Source organism: Formica exsecta, unplaced genomic scaffold, assembly GCF_003651465.1.
Source record: "Formica exsecta isolate Colony F162 unplaced genomic scaffold, ASM365146v1 scaffold283, whole genome shotgun sequence".
NCBI lineage: Eukaryota > Metazoa > Arthropoda > Insecta > Hymenoptera > Formicidae > Formica > Formica exsecta.
Window position 1 is genome coordinate 38,521 of NW_021850093.1, and position 23,545 is coordinate 62,065.

At 30.2% G+C, this 23,545-nt stretch overlaps 3 protein-coding genes across 3 annotated transcripts in view; all 3 read left to right on the forward strand.

Annotated features, from left to right (window-relative positions):
• Positions 1-6,856, forward strand: part of LOC115237268 (odorant receptor 49b-like) — a 15,220-nt gene extending 8,364 nt beyond the window's left edge. Inside the window, exons 2-9 of the mRNA XM_029810211.1 lie at positions 3,527-3,646; positions 3,775-3,886; positions 4,714-4,978; positions 5,737-5,853; positions 5,919-6,009; positions 6,319-6,461; positions 6,582-6,714; positions 6,803-6,856. Of these exons, the coding sequence (XP_029666071.1) occupies positions 3,527-3,646; positions 3,775-3,886; positions 4,714-4,978; positions 5,737-5,853; positions 5,919-6,009; positions 6,319-6,461; positions 6,582-6,714; positions 6,803-6,856 (1,035 nt within the window). The remainder of the gene's footprint in view (positions 1-3,526; positions 3,647-3,774; positions 3,887-4,713; positions 4,979-5,736; positions 5,854-5,918; positions 6,010-6,318; positions 6,462-6,581; positions 6,715-6,802) is intronic.
• A 6,576-nt stretch (positions 6,857-13,432) lies between these two features.
• Positions 13,433-20,942, forward strand: LOC115237263 (odorant receptor 4-like). The gene is made up of 9 exons (XM_029810206.1): positions 13,433-13,576; positions 13,847-13,966; positions 14,095-14,212; positions 15,159-15,426; positions 16,573-16,689; positions 16,756-16,846; positions 20,010-20,152; positions 20,266-20,398; positions 20,492-20,942. Exons 1-9 carry the CDS (start codon positions 13,433-13,435, stop codon positions 20,543-20,545), a joined length of 1,188 nt encoding a protein of 395 aa, XP_029666066.1. The 3' UTR covers positions 20,546-20,942.
• A 475-nt stretch (positions 20,943-21,417) lies between these two features.
• The window catches only part of LOC115237265, a 12,564-nt gene continuing 10,436 nt past the window's right edge, over positions 21,418-23,545 (forward strand). Inside the window, exons 1-3 of the mRNA XM_029810207.1 lie at positions 21,418-21,561; positions 22,271-22,390; positions 23,082-23,199. Coding sequence (XP_029666067.1) covers positions 21,418-21,561; positions 22,271-22,390; positions 23,082-23,199 — 382 coding nt within the window. The remainder of the gene's footprint in view (positions 21,562-22,270; positions 22,391-23,081; positions 23,200-23,545) is intronic.

The window sequence follows — 23,545 nt, forward strand, 5'->3', positions numbered from 1 at the left end:
ATAAAATAACTCAAAAAGTACTTAATAAAAAAATACTTTATTTTAGTGTTTTGGAAAGCTCTCGAGATAAGCTACAAAAATATGCAATAAGGAATAGGGGATTCCATTTAAGAAATTAAAGGTGTCCTTGACTGGACCTTAACGATGCCATCCAAGGTCAAACCAATGACACCATCTTATGTTTCCCTCAAGACGATACAATTTTTGTTCAAAACGTTTTTCTCTAAAATGCTTAGTTTTTAAAAGTAAAGGGGTGTACGGGTGGTCTAGGACACCCTGTATAATATATTTACCCATATTCGGGCGCGTTCCTCTACAATTGGATAATGACTTTTGATTGCATTTGAATTTGACTACGATGACATATCTCAACACCGACATTTTATTCGCGTGCCTCCGAACTATTTTTTATGATTCCGGTTTATATGTAACTTACCGTTTAGTAATGAAGGTCTAAAAAAGGACCGAAACGTTCGCTTTCTTTAGTTAATATTTTAATATTTTTTTGGTGTTTTTTATATCGCACTGACTCTTATTGCCTGTTATTCTTTGTATTAATTATCATTATCAAAGTTTTTTGTAAATTATTTAATTTAATATTCATATTTACATACACGGTCGCGTTCGTTTGTACACAAATTAGTAATTATGCCTATGTATTTTGCGTTCGGATGCACAAAAAGAGAGGAACATCGATTTTACCAAAGATCTGCAGCTTCGCAAAAAGTGGATTCAAGCCATTAAAAGGAAAAACTTCGAGCCGAGCGTACGTGCTTCTTTTCTTTTTAAAAAAGCACCTCTTTTCTGGAGCTCGTTCTTCAGCATTACCACAGTAAAATTTTCGTACATTGCGTTTGTATTTTGTTTGTTTTTTGGTGTGTTTGTATTTTTATTTCACTTATTTTTAAAACCGCTATTAAAAAAATCTAATTTGCTGCCAGAAACAAACTCCGCACTATCCCGGATATTCAAGCTCACGCGCCATTTCTTAGGTGCGTTTCCCACTATCTGCCCTGAGCTTGTCGTGTCAAAATCCCCATTTTGAGATGACACTTTTATTAAAATTTAATAAATATTTTTAAATCATATTTAAATAATGTGTATTATTAATTATTATATAAGGAAAAATACATAATCTCTCTTATAAAAGACTACACCTTTATATTATATTACCTAAATTTCAAACGTTCAATTTAAAATGTACAATTAAAAGATTAATTATGTAAAAAACATATAGTTTAGTATAATTAACATTTAACTTTTTAATAAGCTAATAATTTTTTAAATTAACTTTAACTGAGTTAATTTTTGTTTAAGAAATTTTTAAAGTAAACTTAGATAATTTTTGGGCCATCAACTTTAAACTTATTAACTTAAAAAAAAATTAACTTATCCAACCCTACTTATTAGTAATAATTTTTGTAATTTTCTTAAGCCTGAATATTCATGGAATAAGTTCTTTCTCGAGTCTTTAAAACTTAATGTGTTGAGCAATGGACATATATACCATTTCGTAATAATCAAAATTTTAAGAATTCGTAGATGACTAATATCCAATCAGAAAGAGATAAAAATAATTAATAATACAAATATCAAATAATGCTAACTATAAAATTTTAAATTTTAAAAATTACTTCAAAATGTGAATTGCTTCTTCGTATTTTTCACTTATTATTTTTTAAACATTATTGTATTCTATGTAAACTAATTATACATGTAAAAAATGATAAAACTACAATAATGATGTTTGAAATTTATCGAAATACATTGCTTGGAGATAATAAAGCATTTTTATAACATCTGTTATTTGCATCTATCATCCTTTTATGTATGTTTGTAGTTAATTATGTCGGGCAAGAAGATATAGATATCTAAGATATAGATATACACACTATATATCTCCTTCATTATTAATTATTTATTATTTTTCAGGTAATGATTATTTCATAAGTACAATAGTCGGTTATATAATGCATCATTAGAAGCACAAAAACTGAAATTCTTCATATTGTTAGAAAGTAACAAAACTTACAATCTCAATATCGGCGGAATGATCGTGGTATCCTTGGAGCGTTTCGCCACGGTAAAAATTATAAATTATAGTACGGATTTAGAGAGAGAGAATGCTTCACATTAATAATGTATATAGAAGGCTTATCTTTTTGCAGCTAATAAAAGCATCAATGTCCTACTTCACCGTTATGTATTCTATGGAGGAGTAATGCGCAGATACATTACCTAAACATATAAACCGTTTATGATTTACTTTTTGCGTTTGGAAGAGTAAAATATATAATATCGACAAATGTTGAAAAACGAATTAATATATTACTATAATGAAATTTATTTTGTTTTTTTATTGTTGCACTGTTTATGAAATAATAAAGACAAGAGTTCAATATCATTTCGTTTCCGTAAATAGATATCAATTTAACTATTATATTAAATATATTATTTTAAGTATATACATATACAATACGTCATATATCTCTCGAGAAAGCATATAACATACATACACATACATACACACAACGAATGATATTTAATAATATGGAGTTGGCCTCAAATATACACGGAATTAGCATTTGCATACTTAAACAAATATAGTCCACGATACCTTATAGCCTTATATAATACTTTCGAGAATATAGTTTCTCTCGTAGCCAATTGCCAATACATGTGAGACTCGGATCGTCGTGACGTACCTCTTCAAAGTCAAGTGTTCGCTACGACTGTAAACACAAGAATGAAGCATGTGAACCATGTCTCTGGAAATAGAGGCGATTGCGCTTGCGCCGACTTCGATCGCGCTTCGAATATCTAACAATGTGTGTATCTGTATGTGTCAAATACACATTTATTAAATTTCTTCCCATGTAAAATTGATCGCTTAATAGCCTCTTCTCATAAAATTGTTAAATTCAAAAGTTCTGTTTTTATAATAATTTGTGCAATTTAGTATTTACTCCGAAATAAATATCTTATAATAGAATTTACTCTAATAGAACGGAAAATGTTCAAGAATACATACTTAATTTAAAAAAGAAAAGAAAGAGGATAGACGCGAATTTTTACCAATTTCTTCGCAGTCCAACACGTTTCTTGTTGCTACGCACAATAATGATTTGCATCGAGACTCAATATTTTAATCTCAATAGAAATATTTTACTTGCAGTTGGCTTATGGCCCTATCAGCGAACAAAACTCATTCGGATTCAGATAATCTTATTCTTTAGCATTTTGATAAGCTTTATTATATTTCAGGTGCGTCCATATTTTTAACAATATTATTATACAATATGCACTAAACATATGATCAGTCGTAACAATCGCTCTTTTACGCAACTTTTAAATATAATCAGATTTTAATATTGATAATACAATGTAATATATCACCGATAATTATAGATATTTTATTAAATTGTTATATACTTTTTTTTTATAAACCAAGTATTATTTGTTAAATATAATAAAAAAAACCGTGTCTTTTTAAATGCAAGTTCTTCAATACACTAATTGATTGTAGCTCACAGCACTTATAACTACAGAGTGCACACCTGAGTTTATCATCAAAGTTTTTTCTACCGCAATGTTTTTTAGTATTTATGTGATTAAATACAATTCTTTTTGGGTAAATGCTCATAATGTAAGTTGAGTCTACTCATTGTATTTGTTCGAATAAATCTTTTCTATAAATAAATTTTTTAAACGCGATAATTCAAATTTTTGAATTAAAAATAATATTGAATATTTTTATCATAATTATTATTATAGGTAAAATATTTATTGGAGCAACTTCAAGATATTTGTAACCAATTAAAAGACAAAAATGAAATTGCTATTATTGAAAAGTATGGAAATAACGCGAAATATTTTACAACTATATGTAAGACGTTATTTCATAGCAATGATTACACTTGAAATTAGACAGATTACAATCGCGATACAAATTAAACATTTCAATTAATCCGATTAATCATTTTGTGATTCTTAACCTACATATATTAACCATATTTCTATTAAAATAAAAATTATAAAAAGTAAATGCTCATAATGTAAGTTGAGTCTACTCATTGTATTTGTTCGAATAAATCTTTTCTATAAATAAATTTTTTAAACGCGATAATTCAAATTTTTGAATTAAAAATAATATTGAATATTTTTATCATAATTATTATTATAGGTAAAATATTTATTGGAGCAACTTCAAGATATTTGTAACCAATTAAAAGACAAAAATGAAATTGCTATTATTGAAAAGTATGGAAATAACGCGAAATATTTTACAACCATATGTAAGACGTTAGTTCTTAGCCATTATTGCACGTAAAATTAAACAGATTACAATCGCGATATAAATTAAACATTTTAATTTAATTAGTCAATTTGTGATTTTTAACTTATACATATATTAATATCACATTTTTACTAAAATAAAAAATTATAAAAATTGCACTATAGAAGGTATTTGTATACATATATTTCTATATCTGTTTAATTATTAATAAGATTGTGATTATATTATCGTATTAAAAATATACAAAATTTCACACACAATCAGTATTACCCAAAAATATTAGAGAAAACAAATGATATTAGCATCAAGGAATATAATTATTAAAAAATATCGTTATTTGAAACATGCATAAACAACATATTTTGGAACATTAACAAATAACAGTTTATGTAACTATTTTTTTTAAATGTTCTTAGCGATCGTTATGTGCGGTGCATTTATTGCCATTTTACTGCCAATTTGGCCACACATTCTTGATACTGATTTGCATATAAATGAATCTCAGCCACGACAAAGAGTGCAAATCGTGACTGAGTATTTTGTCAATCAAGAAAAATATTTCTATTTAATTTTATTACATAAAAACGCAGTTATTTGTATTGGGGCCACTACCTTGACAGGGACGGGAACGATGCTTGTAGGATATATTATATGCGCATGTGGAATGTTTAAAATTGCGAGGTGAAAAAATAATGTTAGGAATAATTATGCAAATATGACTGTGCAAACTTTTGTTTATTTTTATATTTTTTTTGATCTATCAATATAATCAATTTTGTAAAAATTATATAGTGTGCCCATAAAGTAAATAATATTCCTTCGTACTTTTTTCCTATTTTAAACAAAAATACGACATTTTCCATGGTAACAAAAAACTAATTTTTTTGATTATGCAAAAGTCACAATATCTTTCGAGAAAAAATAAGAGAACACCAATTAAAAATTTTTAAATGGCGCTTTTCATTAAGTCACTACTTATTTCAAAAGTTCTAAAAGAGATTTTGTTTTTACTCCAAGCCAATACAATTTTAACGCCATTTTAAAATGGAGAGCGTGTAATGGACTTAAAATAAAATTTCACGAATCTTTAAAAAGTTTTTGCCACGATTACAACAATTAATTAAAGATATGAATGTGATATCAAGTGCTGTTCGATTTAAAGAAAATTTAAAACAAAAATCTATTTTATTGATCTTTGATTGCTCTGTATGCATAAAAAAAAATGTTAAAATTTAAATTTATCCTATCTTTAATGGAAAGTCAATTTATAAAAATAATTATTTTAAAAAGACAAATAATTACTAATTAGTTTCTCTGTACCATAAAAAATATCAAAAATCGTAATTTTTTATCTAAAATAGGTATCAAAAATACGAAAGAATATTATTTGTTTGTGTATGTATCCTATATATTTATAAAGAAAAAAAAATTATTTATAGTTATCGCATCGAACAAGCAATGACCTCTCAAGTACTCAAAAATATTAATCTGGAAAATCAGACTATGATTTATAAAGAAATAATTGATGCTGTCGATATCCATCGCAAGGCTATAAAGTTGGTATACATGCGATAACAATTATATAGTGATTTCATTGTAATCGCATTCTATTTTTTTAAAGGTTTTGTGAATTTTTATCGTCTACTTTTCAAGGCTCTTTCTTCTTATTAATAATAATTGGTGTAATTTCTTTAAGCCTGAATATTTATGGAGTAAGTTTTTTCTCAAATTCTTAAAACTTAATGTGTTGAGCAACAGACATACATGTATACTATTTCGTAATAAGCAAAATTCAAAAAATTTATAAATGACAAAAATCAAATGAAAAAGCAATAAAAATGATTAATTATACAAATATCAAATAATGCTAATTATAAAATTATAAATTTAAAAAAATCTTAGCATGTGAATCGTTTCTTCGTATTTTTCGCTTATTTTCTTTCTCTATTATTATTATATTCAATGTAAACTAAGTAATTGTACATATGAAAAATGATAATTACAATAATGATGTGTTTTAGATTTTTCAAAATATATCGCTTGACAATAAGGAAGCATTTTTATTACATCTGTTATTTGTATCTGTCATCCTTTTATATATGTTTGTAGCTAACTATGCCGGGCAAGAAATTACAAATCACAACAATCACGTATATTCCATAACGTAAGATATAGATACATTGTTTATGCAATTGTGTGTGCACATATAATATATATAATATATTCTACATATATCTTTTATTATTAATTAATCAATATTTATCAGGTAATGATTATTTCATAGGTACAATAGTCGGTGGTATAATGCCCCATTACAGGCACAGAAGCTGATACTCTTTATATTGTTAAACGGTAGCCGAACTTACAATCTCAATATCGGCGGAGTGATTGTGGCATCTTTGGAGTGTTTCGCCACGGTAAAAATTATGAATTAAAGTATACGGATTTAAAGAGACAGAGAATGCTTCACATTAATAATGTAATAGAAGACTTACTTTCTTGCAGCTAACAAAAGCATCGATGTCCTACTTCACCGTAATGTATTCTATGCAGCAGTAATGCGATGATACATTATCTATATATATATATATATATAGAGATTGATTAGATACAAATCGTTTATGATTTACATTTCACGTTTGGAAAAGTAAAATATCTCTTTCATTATTAATTATTCGTAATTTATGAAGTGATGATTATTTCATAGGTACAATAATCGATGGTATAATGCACCATTATATGCACAGAAACTGACACTCTTTATACTGCTACAAGGCAGCAAAACTTGCAACCTCAATATCGGTGGAGTGATTGTAGTGTCCTTAGAGTGTTTCGCCACGGTAAAAATTATGAATTAAAGTATACGGATTTAAAGAGACAGAGAATTGCTTCACATTAATAATGTAATAGAAGACTTACTTTCTTGCAGCTAACAAAAGCATCGATGTCCTACTTCACCGTAATGTATTCTATGCAGCAGTAATGCGATGATACATTATCTATATATATATATATATATATCTATAGAGATTGATTAGATACAAATCGTTTATGATTTACATTTCACGTTTGGAAAAGTAAAATATATAATACCGACAAATGCTGAAAAACGAATTAATACATCACTAAGATGTTATTAATTTTGTTTTCTGATTATTGCACTGTTTATGAAATAATAAAGTCAAGAATTCACAATCATTTTGTTTTTGAAAATGGACATCTATTTAATTTTTATATTAAGTATATTATGTTAAGTACCCAGTTAGCCAAGTCTGTTCTAACAGATTTTGGCAAGGCCTGCTACAAATTATTGTCAGCAAAAAGGCTACGAATTGGGTACGAAAGTTGTTATCACCGATTAAGCTGGCAGATTGACGGCAAAAATTGAGCAAAGGTTGCCGACATAACCCGACAGTAAATTGGCGGTGGAAACCGAGCAAAGCTTGCTGACATGACTGACAGACTGGCATCAGATTGTTGGCACGAACTGAGCAAGATCTGGCGTGCACAATATAATAGCATATTGGCAGCGAAAACCAAGCAGAATATGACAAAGTATTACAAAATTCTATTATTTGAAATAGTATAGTTCAGTCGTTTACCGCTATGCGGCGTGTTATTCATATCTATACTCGTATTCAAGTTTTTGTCATGAGTGTATATAAAGCCTGCAAAATGTGACTAATAATATTGTAATATATCTATCTCTATCAATTCAATTTTTGACACGATGCCTATATAGGATAATTCAAATATTGAACTGATTTTTGGAAAATCGAACAAATAATTGTTCGATTTTTACTTATTCGGGCAATTCCTGTCCAAAAAATCTTTAATTTTATAAATCAAATTATTTAAATTTACCTATATGTTTTAACACATTAATATGTATTATTATATATTAATACTGTAACTGATCTAATTTTTGTCGTCGAAAATTGCCGTAGATCTGCTGGGCATTTGGCGCAAATTTGTTGTCGGTCTGCGGTTGACAAACCTGCTCTCGATTTGTTGCGTCAATCTGTCGTCGCACTGCTAGTGACAGATCTGCTCTGGTGTTGTACCCATTTTGACATCAGGATATGATTTCAACTTTTGGTTGCAATTGGGGCGCACTCGAGGATACAGTAGGTCCTGAATTTGGCAGCCTCGTTCCACAGGGAATTGTTTGCCGATTATTAACAATTCGTAAGCAAATGGTTAGCTGGGTATATACATATATAATACGTCAATATCAATAACGTATATAATATATGTTAATATGCTCGAGAAAGCATGCAACACACACATACACACACACACACACACGCGCGCACGCAGGCACGCACGCACGCAAGCACGCACGCACGCACGCTCACGCACGCACACATACACATACACACGACAAATGATATTTAATAATACAGTTGGGGCCTCAAATGTATACAGAATTATCATTTGCATTTTTAAACAAATACAATCATCGATACCTTATATAATATTTTCGAGAAAATAGTTTCTCTCGTAGCTAATTGCCAATACACGTGAGACTCGGATCGTCGTGACGTACCTCTCCAAAGTCAAGTGTTCGCTACGAGCGTAAACATAAGAATGAAGCATGTGAACCATACATAAATATATTATATATGGATAGAGCTTTGTGTCATCTTTTCCTTAGAGTCGCGTCTGCTAAGATAAATAACAAATTTTCCTCTTTTGTGCATGCGCATTCGTACGTTTCTTTTGGCGGACGCCATTGACTACGTTTACACGTCACCCCTAATCGGGTTTAATAACATCCGTAGTTTGAAGGCTGGCCAATCACAGTCATTCCATTCTTCAGAGGAATAGCTGTGATTGGTCAGTTTCACAACTACGGATGTTATTAAACCCGATTAAGGGTGCCGTGTAACAGAGCTCATAGATATATTATACATATATAGATAGAGCTTTATCTATCTTACTGGATGCCAAGATAATAAGATACTTTCCTCCCTCGCGCATGTGCAATCGCGCATTCCTCCTGACGGCCGAGAAAATAATCTATTGCTGACGAAAAAATAACCTCTTTTATTTTATGTAAAAAATACCGTATTTAATAAAAATACAATACATTTAATTTCTCGCACTTGTTAATTCTTAAATTTCTTAAAATTTTAATGCAAATTCTAAGTCCTTACAAATGATGTGCGTCTGCCATAGAGGCCGAGAAAATAATCTATTGCTGACAAAAAAATAACCTCTTTTATTTTATGTAAAAAATACCGTATTTAATAAAAATACAATACATTTAATTTTTCGCACTTGTTAATTCTTAAATTTCTTAAAATTTTAATGGAAGTTCCAAGCCCTTACAAACGATGTGTGTCCGCTGAGAGAAACGTACGAATGCGTATGCGCAAGGGAGGAAAATCTGCTATTTATCTTGGCACCCGCGACTCTAAGGCAGAGATGACACAAAGCTCCATCTAAATATAATATATCTATGGCAGACGCACATCATTTGTAAGGACTTAGAATTTGCATTAAAATTTTAAGAAATTTAAGAATTAACAAGTGCGAGAAATTAAATGTATTGTATTTTTATGAAACACGGTATCTTCTACATAAAATAAAAGAGATTATTCTCTCGTCAGCAATAAATTATTTTATCGCCCGTCGGAGGAAAGCACGATTGCACATGCGCGAGGGAAGAAAGTATCTTATTATGTTGGCAGATTGTAAGATAGATAAAGCTCTATCTATATATAATATATCTATGGAACCATTCCACTGGAAAAAAGGTGATTGCGCAAAATACACATTATTTATTAAATTCCTTCTACGTGAAATCGATCGCTTAATCGCTTTTTCTCACAGAATAGTTAAATTACTGAAGTTTTATTTCCATAATATTTTGTGGAATTTGGTACTTACTTTGAATTAAATTATTTATGATCGAATTTACTCTAAAAGAGCGGAAAATGTTCAAGAATACATACTTAATTTAAAAGCAAAAAGAGACGATAAAAGTGAATCTTTATCGTTTTGGTAAAACTCCATAGAATATAGAAGATAACGGCACGATTACGATAACTACGGCCCTCTATTTGAAAGGTCGTTTCTGAAAGCATTTTTGAAGAGAAATACGAGAAAAATAGTAAAAAAAATTTCCGATCAATAGTTTTCGAGATATATCACTTTAAAGTATTGGACATGATAATAAAACGTTTACAAAACGGACCCAATGATCTTGAGCTTGACATATGTTGTGAAGATTACTGTCGCGAGTATCTTCCATGTGTAGCTTAGAATCGTATGTACTACTGTATCCGTATCCATTTTTATAAAGCTTTATTATCATGTCCAATACTTTAAAGTGATATATCTCGAAAACTATTGATCGGAAATTTTTTTTACTATTTTTCCCGTGTTCCTCGTCAAAAATGTCTTTAGAAACGATCTTTCAAATAGGGGGCCGTAATTATCGTAATCACCCCAAGATAACACACCTTCGATTTTATTGCCACTTAAATATGTTGTAGGAAAGGTTCTTCTGAGTAACTCATCGCAAGAAATAAGTGGGGGACGGCATTGGTTTAGGAAATATAACAAATTGAAGTTTCATAGTTTTAATACTTTTTCTCAGGTATTATAAAGTAATATTAGGAAAAGTGAAGTTTGTGTATGTTGTATTTATTATAGGGTAGACATGGAAAAAGTATTTGTTTACATTTACGGGATAAGTACATGGTTATAGATATTTTGTCAATAATCGGTTTCACCTATTTCTCGCAGTTTGTTAACAGTTTTCAACTGCGACTACATGAATTTCTGAGTCATGTTTTCAACATTACTTTTAAAACTGAAAATAGATTTGGGTTAGGTTATCCGGAAGTGGAGTCCCCCGTAGGGGGGACGGAACTGTGTCCACGCATATACTTTACAACGCGAAGCGAGGTTCACCTCACAATTGTTATGTGGATGGGAAAGTGTATGCATGGACACAGTGTGTTACGCCCTCCCTACGGAGGGGCTCCACTTTATAGCTTACATGTTCCATAGTGCAATATTAGAAACGTTATTTATTATTACAGTTAACAAAATGTCCTACTCCATCAATGTCCTACTTTACCTTTATGTATTCTACCCAACAATGATAGCGAAGATATACTATCTAGCATAAATCGCCCGGAAAATATTTTCCACGTTTGATAAATTTCACATAAATTAAATAATACACTCCGAGAACAACGTTTAGTTTTTTGACTGTTGCATTGTTTAGATAACTAATAAATCACAAATTCACAATTATTTATCTTTCAATAATGGATCTATTTTGTATTATAAAATATAGGATGTCAATTTTAAAACTGTCAGCCGTGATATCTCGGAAACTAGTAATGATATTAAAACACGGTTTGGGAGAATATAGCATAGCAAGAGAGACATCGCAATATAACTGTCAAAGAGTGAGTCGTCTCTTATGTGCCCCTTACCTCAACTTAAAAATTTTAAATGGCACTACCACTTTGTGATACTTTAAATTAAAAGTCTCAACGAGTACTTTTTACCTGCACAAGAAGAATTTAAATCGATCGTTTTGTTTTTGAACGATACCGGTTTTATTGAAAAAGTTGTGATTACTAAAAGCTATAAATGCGACACGTTTTACTTTATTTCTATTTGTTTTTATATAGTATTATAGTTATATAGTAATATAGTTATATAGTAATATAGTTATATAGTAAAGGAGTAAGAACAACTTTTGTGGAATAATTATAGCCTACAGCGATTAAACAACTTCGACAATCAGAAAATGCAGATCCATTCCCAGGCAAATGTCACAAAAAATGTCAGGACGGAATTTGAAAACAGACTTTATTATTGTTTATAAAATAATGGACACCATTTCAAACATTCAATTAAATAAAAATTTGTAATAAATGGATTTTTATTCTTGTTAGTTATAAAAATTAATGGACAACCTTTAATCTTTCCATAAAAATTGTTTCCACTCCTTTACTACAATTACAATACTTTATGAGAACAAACAAAAATTTAATAAAACGTTTCTCATTTAAAACCCTAAAAAATAAAAACTTTTTCAATCAAACCGTATTATTCAAACAGATCCATCAATTTAAATTTTTTTTGTGCAGGTGAGAGATACTTGTTGAGACCTTTAATTTGAGGTATCACAAAGGGGGTAGTGCCATTTGAAATTATAAAGTTGGGGGTAGGAGCGCGTAGGGAATGACTCAATCCTTGACAGTTATACTGCGTTTCGATGTTCCCTTTGCTATCCTATATTCTCACAAAATCATGTTTTGATATCTTTACTAGTTCCCCAAATATACCGGCTGATAGTTTACAAATTGGCACCCTGTATATATCATGTGGAAGTGGAATAAGTCTTGAAAAAGTGTGAACAAAACGCGCGCACAAATGATATATTATAGTATAATATTTTAAAGTTAATTTTATAAATGTATACGGAATTAACGTGTATATTTTTGAACAAATATAATATCAACTTTTGCTTCATATAAAACAGTAAGTAAGTGATTACAAGAGATCTAATATGCAATAAATAAGATATAATATAAAATAATATAAAAGCATGCATGTGTGTTTTAATTAAGAGCAACAATTATACAATCTCGCTTGTTTCAAAATGTAGAAAGCTCTGAATCAGAGTTCGGTACCTTATATATTGACGGCGATAGATTTGTACTATAATTTATCAGCACATGTAAAACGGATCGACTCTGTTCCTCTAGAAAGACAAACTCCTTCCACGAGCGCACGTACAAGAATGAAGCACATGAAACTGCGTTACTTGAAAAAGGAGCAATTGCGCTTGCGCCTACTTCGATCGAAAAGGTACGTGAAGAATGTGTTTCTCTGAGTAAAATACTAATTTCCTAAATTTCCATCCATGTGAAATTGATCGCCTAATCGCCTCTTCTCACAAAATTGTTAAAGTACAAGAGCTTTGTTTCCACAATATTTTGTACAGTTTGGTATTTATTGTTAATTAGATAATTTATGACAGCACTTATTCTAAAGAAGCGGTAAGAGTTCAAGAATATTTAATTCGAAGAAGAAAAAAGAGGGGATAGAAGCGAATCTTTATTAATTTCTCCGCAGTCCAGTTTCTATGCTCGCACAGTAATGATTTGCATTGAGACTCAACATTTTAATCTCAATCGGACTCTCCTACTAGCAATCGGCTTATGGCCATATCAAAAATCAAAATTTGTTGGATTTCAGACAATTTTGTGTTTTGGCATTTTGACAAGCTTTGTTATATTCCAGGTACGTCCATATTTTTATTCGTATTATTATAGAATACACATTACACACATTATTACTTATAGTAAACGTTTATATTTATGCAATTTTTAAATATGATCAAATTGTATTTAATTGTTAATAATAAAATACATTTCTATATATAATAATTAATATTTCATTACGTTACTATATATTATTATATACTAAAACTGATTATTGTTTTAATTTCTTAGTAAAATGTAGAATGATGTTTTCCTTATGCAACATTTTCAATAAATTGATTGGTTCAAGCTTACAGCTCTTATAACCACAAAATGCACTGTTGACTTTATCATCAAAGTTTTCTCTACTGCAATAGTCTTTAATTTCTACGTAATTATATACAACATGTTCTGGATTAACACTCATCATGTAAGTCAATTGTTTCCCGACTTGTACAAATAAATTATTTTGATAATAACTTTTAATAATTAAATTTTTATACATGAAAATCTTTTCCAATTTTTCCAAAACAACGTTAAATATTTTTGTGATGGTAGGTGAGAAATTTGTTGGAACAATTACAATATATCTGTAATGAAATAAAAGACGAAAATGAACTTGCTATCATTAAGAAGTATGGACATAATACAAGACGTTGTACTACTATTATTACATGTAAGACAGTATCTCTTGCCAGCTATTATATGTCATAAAATTGAGCAGATTCCAATGGTGAAAAAAGTTAAATATTTAGATTAGTCTAATGAAGTAAATTTTGACTCTTATCTTAAATATTATACCCTTCTATCAAAATAATAAAATTATAAAACTTGCATGGTGAAAAGCATGTTGACATGCCTACATACAGGGTGTTAGAAAAGTCTGGAAACAATCAAATATCTCGTAAACAATGCATTTTAGAAAAAAATGTTTCAGACAAAAGTTGTATGGTTTCAAGAGGGACATAAGGTGGTGTCATTAATTTGACCTTGAATAGTTGCTTGAAGGTCACGTGAAGGTCACCTTCAATTTCTTAAATAGAACACCCTATATATTTTTGCATATTCTTGTAGCTTATCACGAGAGCTTTTCAAAACACTATAAGTTATAAGAAAAAGTTACTCAGGGTCATGTCCTTGACAACATATGTCAAGGTCAAGATCATTGGCAAGGTATCCGTTAATGTAAATAATTGCCAAAACTTTTATTTGCTCTTTTGCGATTTTTTCCAAAACAAAACAAAAACGAGCAAATCTCTAAAGGATTTTTTCTCGTAGTTTATTGATCCCTCACTTGCTCCCGAAGTTTGGACATGAAACTTTAGGATATCCTGTATACAACATGTTTACTATTTGTTATTATCATACATATAAAAATATACAAAATATCATATAGTGAACATTTTGCAAAAATATCAAGACAGAAGGATGTTTGAAGAACAGTGAAATTTGAGAAAGAGAAAGAGAGAGGGAGGGGGAGGAAGGAAGGGTGAGAGGAAGAGAAAGGGAGGGAGGGAGAGGGAGAGGGAGAGAGAGAGGGAGAGAGAAAATTATGCATAAATAAAATATGTCATAAAATAAAAAGAACAACGTTTACAATTGTTTCATTTAAATGATTTTAGTGTTCGCCATATGCAGTACATTTTTTGCTATTTTACTACCTATTTGGCCACAGATTCTTGGTACTATTTTGCACATGAATGAGTCTCAAATACAGAGTCAGGCAATACAAATTACGACTGAATACTTTGTCGATCAAAAAAAATATTTCTATTTAATTTACTTGCATACAAATGCAGTTATGTGTATTGGGGCGACTACATTGACAGCGACAGGAACAATGATTTTAGGATGCATTATACACATATGTGGAATGTTTAAAATTGCAAGGTAAATAATAAATTTAGAAAAGAACATGAAATATATGGCTGCAAACAAAATTTTTAGTTGTGTTTAAATTTATCAATACAATTTTGGGAGAACTACAGCAAACGACTTAATTACAGTTATCGTATAGAGCAAGCAATGTCGACGAAAATGATCGAAAATATTAACTTAAAAAACTTAAATAGAACACCCTATATATTTTTGCATATTCTTGTAGCTTATCACGAGAGCTTTTCAAAACACTATAAGTTATAAGAAAAAGTTACTCAGGGTCATGTCCTTGACAACATATGTCAAGGTCAAGATCATTGGCAAGGTATCCGTTAATGTAAATAATTGCCAAAACTTTTATTTGCTCTTTTGCGATTTTTTCCAAAACAAAACAAAAACGAGCAAATCTCTAAAGGATTTTTTCTCGTAGTTTATTGATCCCTCACTTGCTCCCGAAGTTTGGACATGAAACTTTAGGATATCCTGTATACAACATGTTTACTATTTGTTATTATCATACATATAAAAATATACAAAATATCATATAGTGAACATTTTGCAAAAATATCAAGACAGAAGGATGTTTGAAGAACAGTGAAATTTGAGAAAGAGAAAGAGAGAGGGAGGGGGAGGAAGGAAGGGTGAGAGGAAGAGAAAGGGAGGGAGGGAGAGGGAGAGGGAGAGAGAGAGGGAGAGAGAAAATTATGCATAAATAAAATATGTCATAAAATAAAAAGAACAACGTTTACAATTGTTTCATTTAAATGATTTTAGTGTTCGCCATATGCAGTACATTTTTTGCTATTTTACTACCTATTTGGCCACAGATTCTTGGTACTATTTTGCACATGAATGAGTCTCAAATACAGAGTCAGGCAATACAAATTACGACTGAATACTTTGTCGATCAAAAAAAATATTTCTATTTAATTTACTTGCATACAAATGCAGTTATGTGTATTGGGGCGACTACATTGACAGCGACAGGAACAATGATTTTAGGATGCATTATACACATATGTGGAATGTTTAAAATTGCAAGGTAAATAATAAATTTAGAAAAGAACATGAAATATATGGCTGCAAACAAAATTTTTAGTTGTGTTTAAATTTATCAATACAATTTTGGGAGAACTACAGCAAACGACTTAATTACAGTTATCGTATAGAGCAAGCAATGTCGACGAAAATGATCGAAAATATTAACTTAAAAAATCAGATAATGATTAATAAAAAAATATTTTATGCCGTCGAAATCCATCGCAAGGCTATGAAGTTGGTATGCATGTGATAACAATTATATAACACTTTGTGTGTAATAATATCTTGTTTTTTATGAAGGTTCACCGACGTATTGATATCTAGTTTTGAAGGCTCTATTTTATTGATATTAACGTTTGGTGTAATTTCTTTGAGCCTGAATATTTTTGCAGTAAGTGCTTTTTTCATGTTCTTGAAATTTATTTTTAAGCGAAATACTTATGATATCCGAATAATCGAATTTAAAGAATTCACAAAAAAATAAATATAATCAGCAAATAATATTTTTTTTTAAATTGATAATATCAATACCAAATTGTACTAATTATAAAATCAGAAAATTTTAAGAATCAGATATCTCTTAACATACAAACTTTCGGACTTCATATTTATAATTTTTAATTGCATGATTATGACTATCATGAGTAATTGTTAAATACATAAGGATTCAATTCCGATAACTTTGGCGCCACATTTTGACTATGATTTCCGAAGGGATTTTTAACCGGAAAAACAGAAAAAATACTTAAAAGATTCCATCGCTGTTTATTAAAAAGTTATTAACAAAAGAATTTTCACGAAGTATATGTATGTAATAAAACTAAAATTAAGATATAGAATGGCAATAGGAGCCGGCGCCGTATGTCAGGAGTAAATTAATTAAAGTACATACGATGGATGTTTATTAATTTATAGTCAATTAAACAATTTAAAGCAGAAACGAACGTTTCGGTCCATTTTTTGGATCTTTATTAGCGCAACGGAAAATTCTAATAAATACAATGTTAAATCAGTCAGATATAAAATTAAGCCGCGGTCAAACATCTAAACAATTCTACACAGGATATGTCCCTCCATGATTGGCAGACCACAGAGGCGTAAGGCGGATAAAATATCCATCCGTAATCCCCTTCATGAGCACCAATAAAATGTTGTTAGATGTGTAAAAATCTGGAAATTCAGAAGCATGGAGAAACAAAATCCCGACAGAAACAATAAAAAGGAGAACCGCGAAGACTTACACGTATATGACATTTTTTTATGCACGCACTCACTTAGAACTCAATGAGAAAATCAGTTATCTGATAAAAACAGACAATTATAATAAAACTAAAAAATAGGTCGAAACCGCACAAATAACATTAAATTAAAATGAATACAAAGCTGTAGCGCAAGAGACTAACGGTGCTCACAACGTTTTAACTTACAATGATTAATCTCGAATTCAATAACAAAAATATTTAAATAAAAGTATATGTCCGGAGCAATGTATACAAACATCAATATTGAGATCAACTTTTAGAAAGTTTTTCAATTGCAGTAACATAAGTTTCATGTAAGCATTCTGTATCCGTCTGCAAATTCAGGTTATTCCTTTGTCTTTTTATGTATAACATCTCAGAAATGAGGCGTTTATTAAAATATGACTCTTTATCCAAGATCTCAATCTCATTTCATCTAAACTCATAATTATAAGATAGTTTGTGATCTATTACCGAATGGCTGGCAATCCTTGTTTCTAATTTCCTACCTATTTGGCCCACGTAGGAGACATCACAGTCATTACAGTTGATTTTATAAATCACGTTAATAGTAGATGACTTCGGTAAACAATCTTTATGCACTTTAATAAACCGATGCAGTTTATTAAAGCTGAAATAAGATGGTCTGACGTCGAGGTCTTTTACAATATTTTTAAATTGTTCGGATATGGACGGAACAAACGAGATTGTAAAATATTTGAAAATTTTTTTTTCTTCCCGAGTTTCTTTTAAAGGATCTTGCTTAGAAGTTATAGAGTTATTTATTAAAAATTTAAGGCGGTCACGCAGAGTCTAAAATATAAAATTAAGCGGACACAAACTATCCTATAATCATGAGTTTAGATGGAATGAGGTTGAGATCTTGGATAAAGAGTCATATTTTAATAAACGCCTCATTTCTGAGATGTTATACATAACAAGACGAAGGAATAGCCTGAATTTGCAGACGGATACAGAATGCTTACATGAAACTTATGTGAATGCGATTGAAAAACTTGCTAAAAGTTGATCTCAATATTGATGTTTGTATATACCGCTTCGGACATATACTTTTATTTAAATATTTTTGTTATTGAATTCGAGATTAATCATTGTAAGGTAAAACGTTGTGAGCACCGTTAGTCTCTTGCGCCACAACTTTGTATACATTTTAATTTAATGTTATTTGTGCGGTTTCAACCTATTTTTTAGTTTTATTATAATTGTCTGTTTTTATCCAATAACTGATTTTCTCATTGAGTTCTAAGTGAGTGCATAAAAAAATGTCATATACGTATAAGTCTTCGCGGTTCTCCTTTTTAGTGTTTTATTGTTTCTGTCGGGATTTTGTTTCTCCATGCTTCTGAATTTGCAGATTTTTACACATTTAACAATATTTTATTGGTGCTATTGAGGGGGATTACGGATGGATATCTCACGCCTCTGTGGTTTGCCAATCATGGAGGGACATATCCTGTGTAGAATTATTTAGATGTTTGACCGCGGCTTAATTTTATATCTGACTGATTTGACATTGTATTTATTAGAATTTTCCGTTGCGCTGATGAAGGCCCAAAAAAAGGACCAAAACGTTCGTTTCTGATTTAAATTGTTTAATTGACTATAAACTAATAAACATCCATCGTATGTACTTTAATTAATTTGCACTTTAATTTATTTACGCCTGACATACGGCGCCGACTCTTATTGACCTGCTATATCTTAATTTTAGTTTTATTAATTACTCGGAGCCTTTCTTAAATTTATTTTTATTTTTATATGTATGTTATTTTCAGACATCATTTATTTATTTATGTGTAGTAAATTGTACACGTGGGCGGGGGAGGGGTTCTGCCCTTTCCCCTACACCTTTACCCCGAAAGAAAATTAATCTAACCCAACCCATGTTCAAAGGGTGAATATTTATTTTAGATAATTATTCACCTTTGGATATGGATTGAGTTAGGTTAACTTTTTCGTGGTGGGAGTGCATGGGAAGAGACAGAACTCCTCCACGCGTTCGATTTACTACGCATAAATAAATAAATGTGATAAGGTGCGCTTTATTAAATGTACACAGATAATAAAAGAAGTATAATATGTTTTGTTTACATTGTTGTTTGTTATGATTTCTGTTCCAATAAAATGTTTTTTGTTGTAATGTAATGTTTTCCCTTGTTGAAATTTAAATTTTATGTTTTGTGAAATATTCCGCATGAAAAATGCCTTCAAAAATTACAGTCAAAGTGTGGCGCCAAAATTATCGGAATCGAATCTACATAGGAAATATGATAATCACAACCATGATTTTAGATTTTTCGGAATATATCGCTTAGGAATAACGAAGCAGTTTTATTACACGTGTTAATTGTATTTATTATCCTCTTATATTTGTTTCTAACTAATTATGCCGGACAAGAGGTTACAAATTACAGTAATTATGTATACTTTACCGCGTAAGAAACAATTTTATGTGTTGTTCATATATCAATTCCATATATGTATATTAGTATAAAATACATATTTTCTTCATTAGTAATTTATCATTATTTATCATATTATTTTATAGATACAATGTTCGATGGTATATGGCACCATTACATGCACAGAAAATGATACTCTTTATTTTGCAAAAAGGCAGTAAGACTTTCCACTTGAACGTCGCCGGATTATTTGTAATATCGTTACAGTGTTTCGCCACGGTAAGAATATCGCATAACATAAATTGCTATATTTATAGCTTAACATATTCCATATAATGTAATAAATATTAAAAACGTTATTTATCATTATAGTTAACAAAAGCATCGATGTCTTATTTTACCTTTATGTATTCTACTCAGCAATGATACGAAGATACATTAATAGAAATCGCTCACAAAATATTTTCCACGTTTGAAAGAATGTATTGTGACTTTAATAAATTTTGCATGAAATAAATTATACACTCTGATGAGAGTATTTAGTTCTTTGACTGTTGCACTGTTTAGATAATTAAAAATTCACAAATTCACAATTATTTATCTTCCGATAATGGATATCTATTTTGAAATATATATGTCATGTGGGACGTGTCTTGAAAAAGACACAAACCTTGAAAAAGATGCAAATCAGTTTAAAACTCTATGAAACAAAACGCACGCGCAAATGATATATTACATAAAATTTTAAAATTATATAAAATATATATGTCATGTGAGACGTACCTTGGAAAAGTAATGACTAATTTGTCAGCACATGTAAGGACTATCGCACACAAATTGACATAGCTGCATATGCATAGCATAAGACCGTCTGGACCAATGAACATCGAACATAAAATCGCCATATTGATTTACATAGCATGTATGTCAATTTGTGTGCGATAGCCCTAAAGCGGATCGACTTTGTTTCTCTAGAAAAACAAACTCCTTTCACGAGCGCACGCACAAGAATGAGGCTCTTGAAACGGCAATATCTAAGAAAAGAGCGATTGCGCTTGCGCCGACTTCGATCGATAAGGTACTTGAATGTGTGTTTCTCTGTGTGAATGGTAAATTACAAGTGCTTTGTTTCCACAATATTTCGCACAATTTTGTATTTATCCAGAATTAGATAATTTATGACAGAATTTATACTAAAAAAACGGTTAAAGTTCAAGAACACTTAATTTGAAAAAAAAGGGTACAGAGGCGAATCTTTATTAATTTTTCCGCAGTCCAGTTTTTATGCTCGTACAGTAATGATCTGCGTTGAGACTCAACATTTTAATCTTAATCGGATTCTTCTACTTGCAATCGGTTTATGGCCATATCGAAAATCAAAATTTAGTCAACTTCAGACAACTTTGTGTTTTGGTATTCTGACAAGCTTTGTTGTATTTCAGGTATGTCCATCTTTTTATTTATGTTATTATGGAATATGCATTACAAACATCATTACTAATTATAGCAACCGTTTACTTTCATGCATTTATAAAACATGATCAAATTATACTTAATTATTGATAATAAAATCTATTTCAACTGCAACACATAATTATTATAGTTTCATTATGTTGTTATACAGGGTGGACCAGTAACTCTTGCCACCTCGAATATCTTCGAGTCTAGAACAGTTACGAAAAATTTTTTCCTATAAAAGTTTTATAGTTTCAAAGGGGCCATCGAGTGATGGTAACACAGTTCGTCGGGGTGGGGGTGCTTCGGAGATCTCAAGGTTAACTCCACTTTTTCAAATGGGACGACTATTTTTTTTGCGTAATTCGATAGAGGAGCTCAAAAAACGTTAGGAAGGTAAATTACAAGACTGTCGATTAATATTAAACATAAAAAATTTATTAAAAAATGGTTAAATTAATATTAATAAAATATTAATTTTAATATTAATAAAAGCTCACGCTTATCAAAAATATAAAACTTTTGTAAGAAAAAATTTTTCGTAACTGTTCTAGACTCGAAGATATTCGAGGTGGCAAGAGTTACTGGTCCACCCTGTATATTATTGCATATATGACAGAGCAAATTATTATTTTGATCTGCATAAAGAATAATGATTTCTTTATGCAATATTTTCAATAAATTGGATCATTGAAGTTCACAGCGTTGATAACAACAAAATGTACTGCTGACTTTATCATCAAAATTTGCTCTACCGCAATATTCTTTAGTTTCTACGTAATTAACTACAACATGTTCTGGATTAATACTCATAATGTAAGTTAATTGTTTACCAACTTGTTTAAATTAATATTCCAAACAAAAATAAATTTTTATACAGGGTGGTCCTGAAATAGTTGGTCGAAATCAGGGATTGGATTGGGCTTGTCATAAGGATAAAAACAGTTCCCATAAACGTTAGTCCAAAAACGGATCCTTCAGGATGAGTTACGACTCATTTAATTATTAATATTTGATTCAGAAAAATGGAAGGCCATGAAAGGAAAAAACTTTATTTTTATTTGCAGCAGTTGTTGAAAATGTCCACCGTTAACTAAAACACACGCTTCCATCCGTCTAACACGCTCAAAGGTTCCTGGCGTATATCTTATAATTTCGCAGCTGTTGATAATGCGATCTCGTAATTCCTCTATATTATTGATTGAAGTTACATAAACAATATAATACACTCGATTAGGCTACTTATCGAACACATTAATTAAAAAGCACAAATCATAGTAAGTACGATCAAAACTTTGAAAGTATTTATTCTTCGAAATTGATAATTATAAATGAGTCGTAACTCCTGAAGAATGCGTTTTTGGACTAACGTTTATGAGAACTTTTTTCATCCTTAGGACGAGCCCAATCCAATTCCTGATTTTGAGCAACTATTTCAAGATCACCCTGTATATTACAATCTTTTCCAACTTTTTCAAAACAGTGTTATTTATTTTTGTGATAGTAGATGAGAAATTTATTGGAGCAACTACAGTATATCTGTAATGAATTGAAAGACGAAAATGAACTTGCTATCATTAAAAAGTTTGGACATAATACAAGACGTTGTACTGCTATTATTACATGTAAGATAGTATCTCTTGCCAGCAACTATACGTCATGAAGTTGAGCAATTCAAATCTTCCAATCGGAAGATAAGTTAAATATTTAGATTAATTTGATTAATTATAATTTGATTCTTAGCTTAAATATTATATCTTTTTACCAAAATAGTAAATTTATGAAACTTGCATGGCAAAAAGCACGTTGACATGCCTATGTATAATTTCTACAATATAGGGGAAAGTAGGGTAAAACCGGAAACTTTTTTGGATTTGTTTTCTTACAAAAAATCTAAGAGTAAGAAAAATTTTGCTGACCGTTAGTAATCTTTAGTGAACCTTAAACTATGAGAAAATAAAGCTAGTTACT

Excerpts from the sequence above, each read along its gene's own strand:
- LOC115237263 (XM_029810206.1), top strand. The coding sequence starts at position 13,433 with ATGATTTGCATTGAGACTCAACATTTTAATCTCAATCGGACTCTCCTA. Across the intron at positions 13,577-13,846 it reads CAAGCTTTGTTATATTCCAG|CTTACAGCTCTTATAACCAC; the intron begins GTACGTCCATAT and ends GATTGGTTCAAG. Across the intron at positions 13,967-14,094 it reads TCTGGATTAACACTCATCAT|GTGAGAAATTTGTTGGAACA; the intron begins GTAAGTCAATTG and ends TTGTGATGGTAG.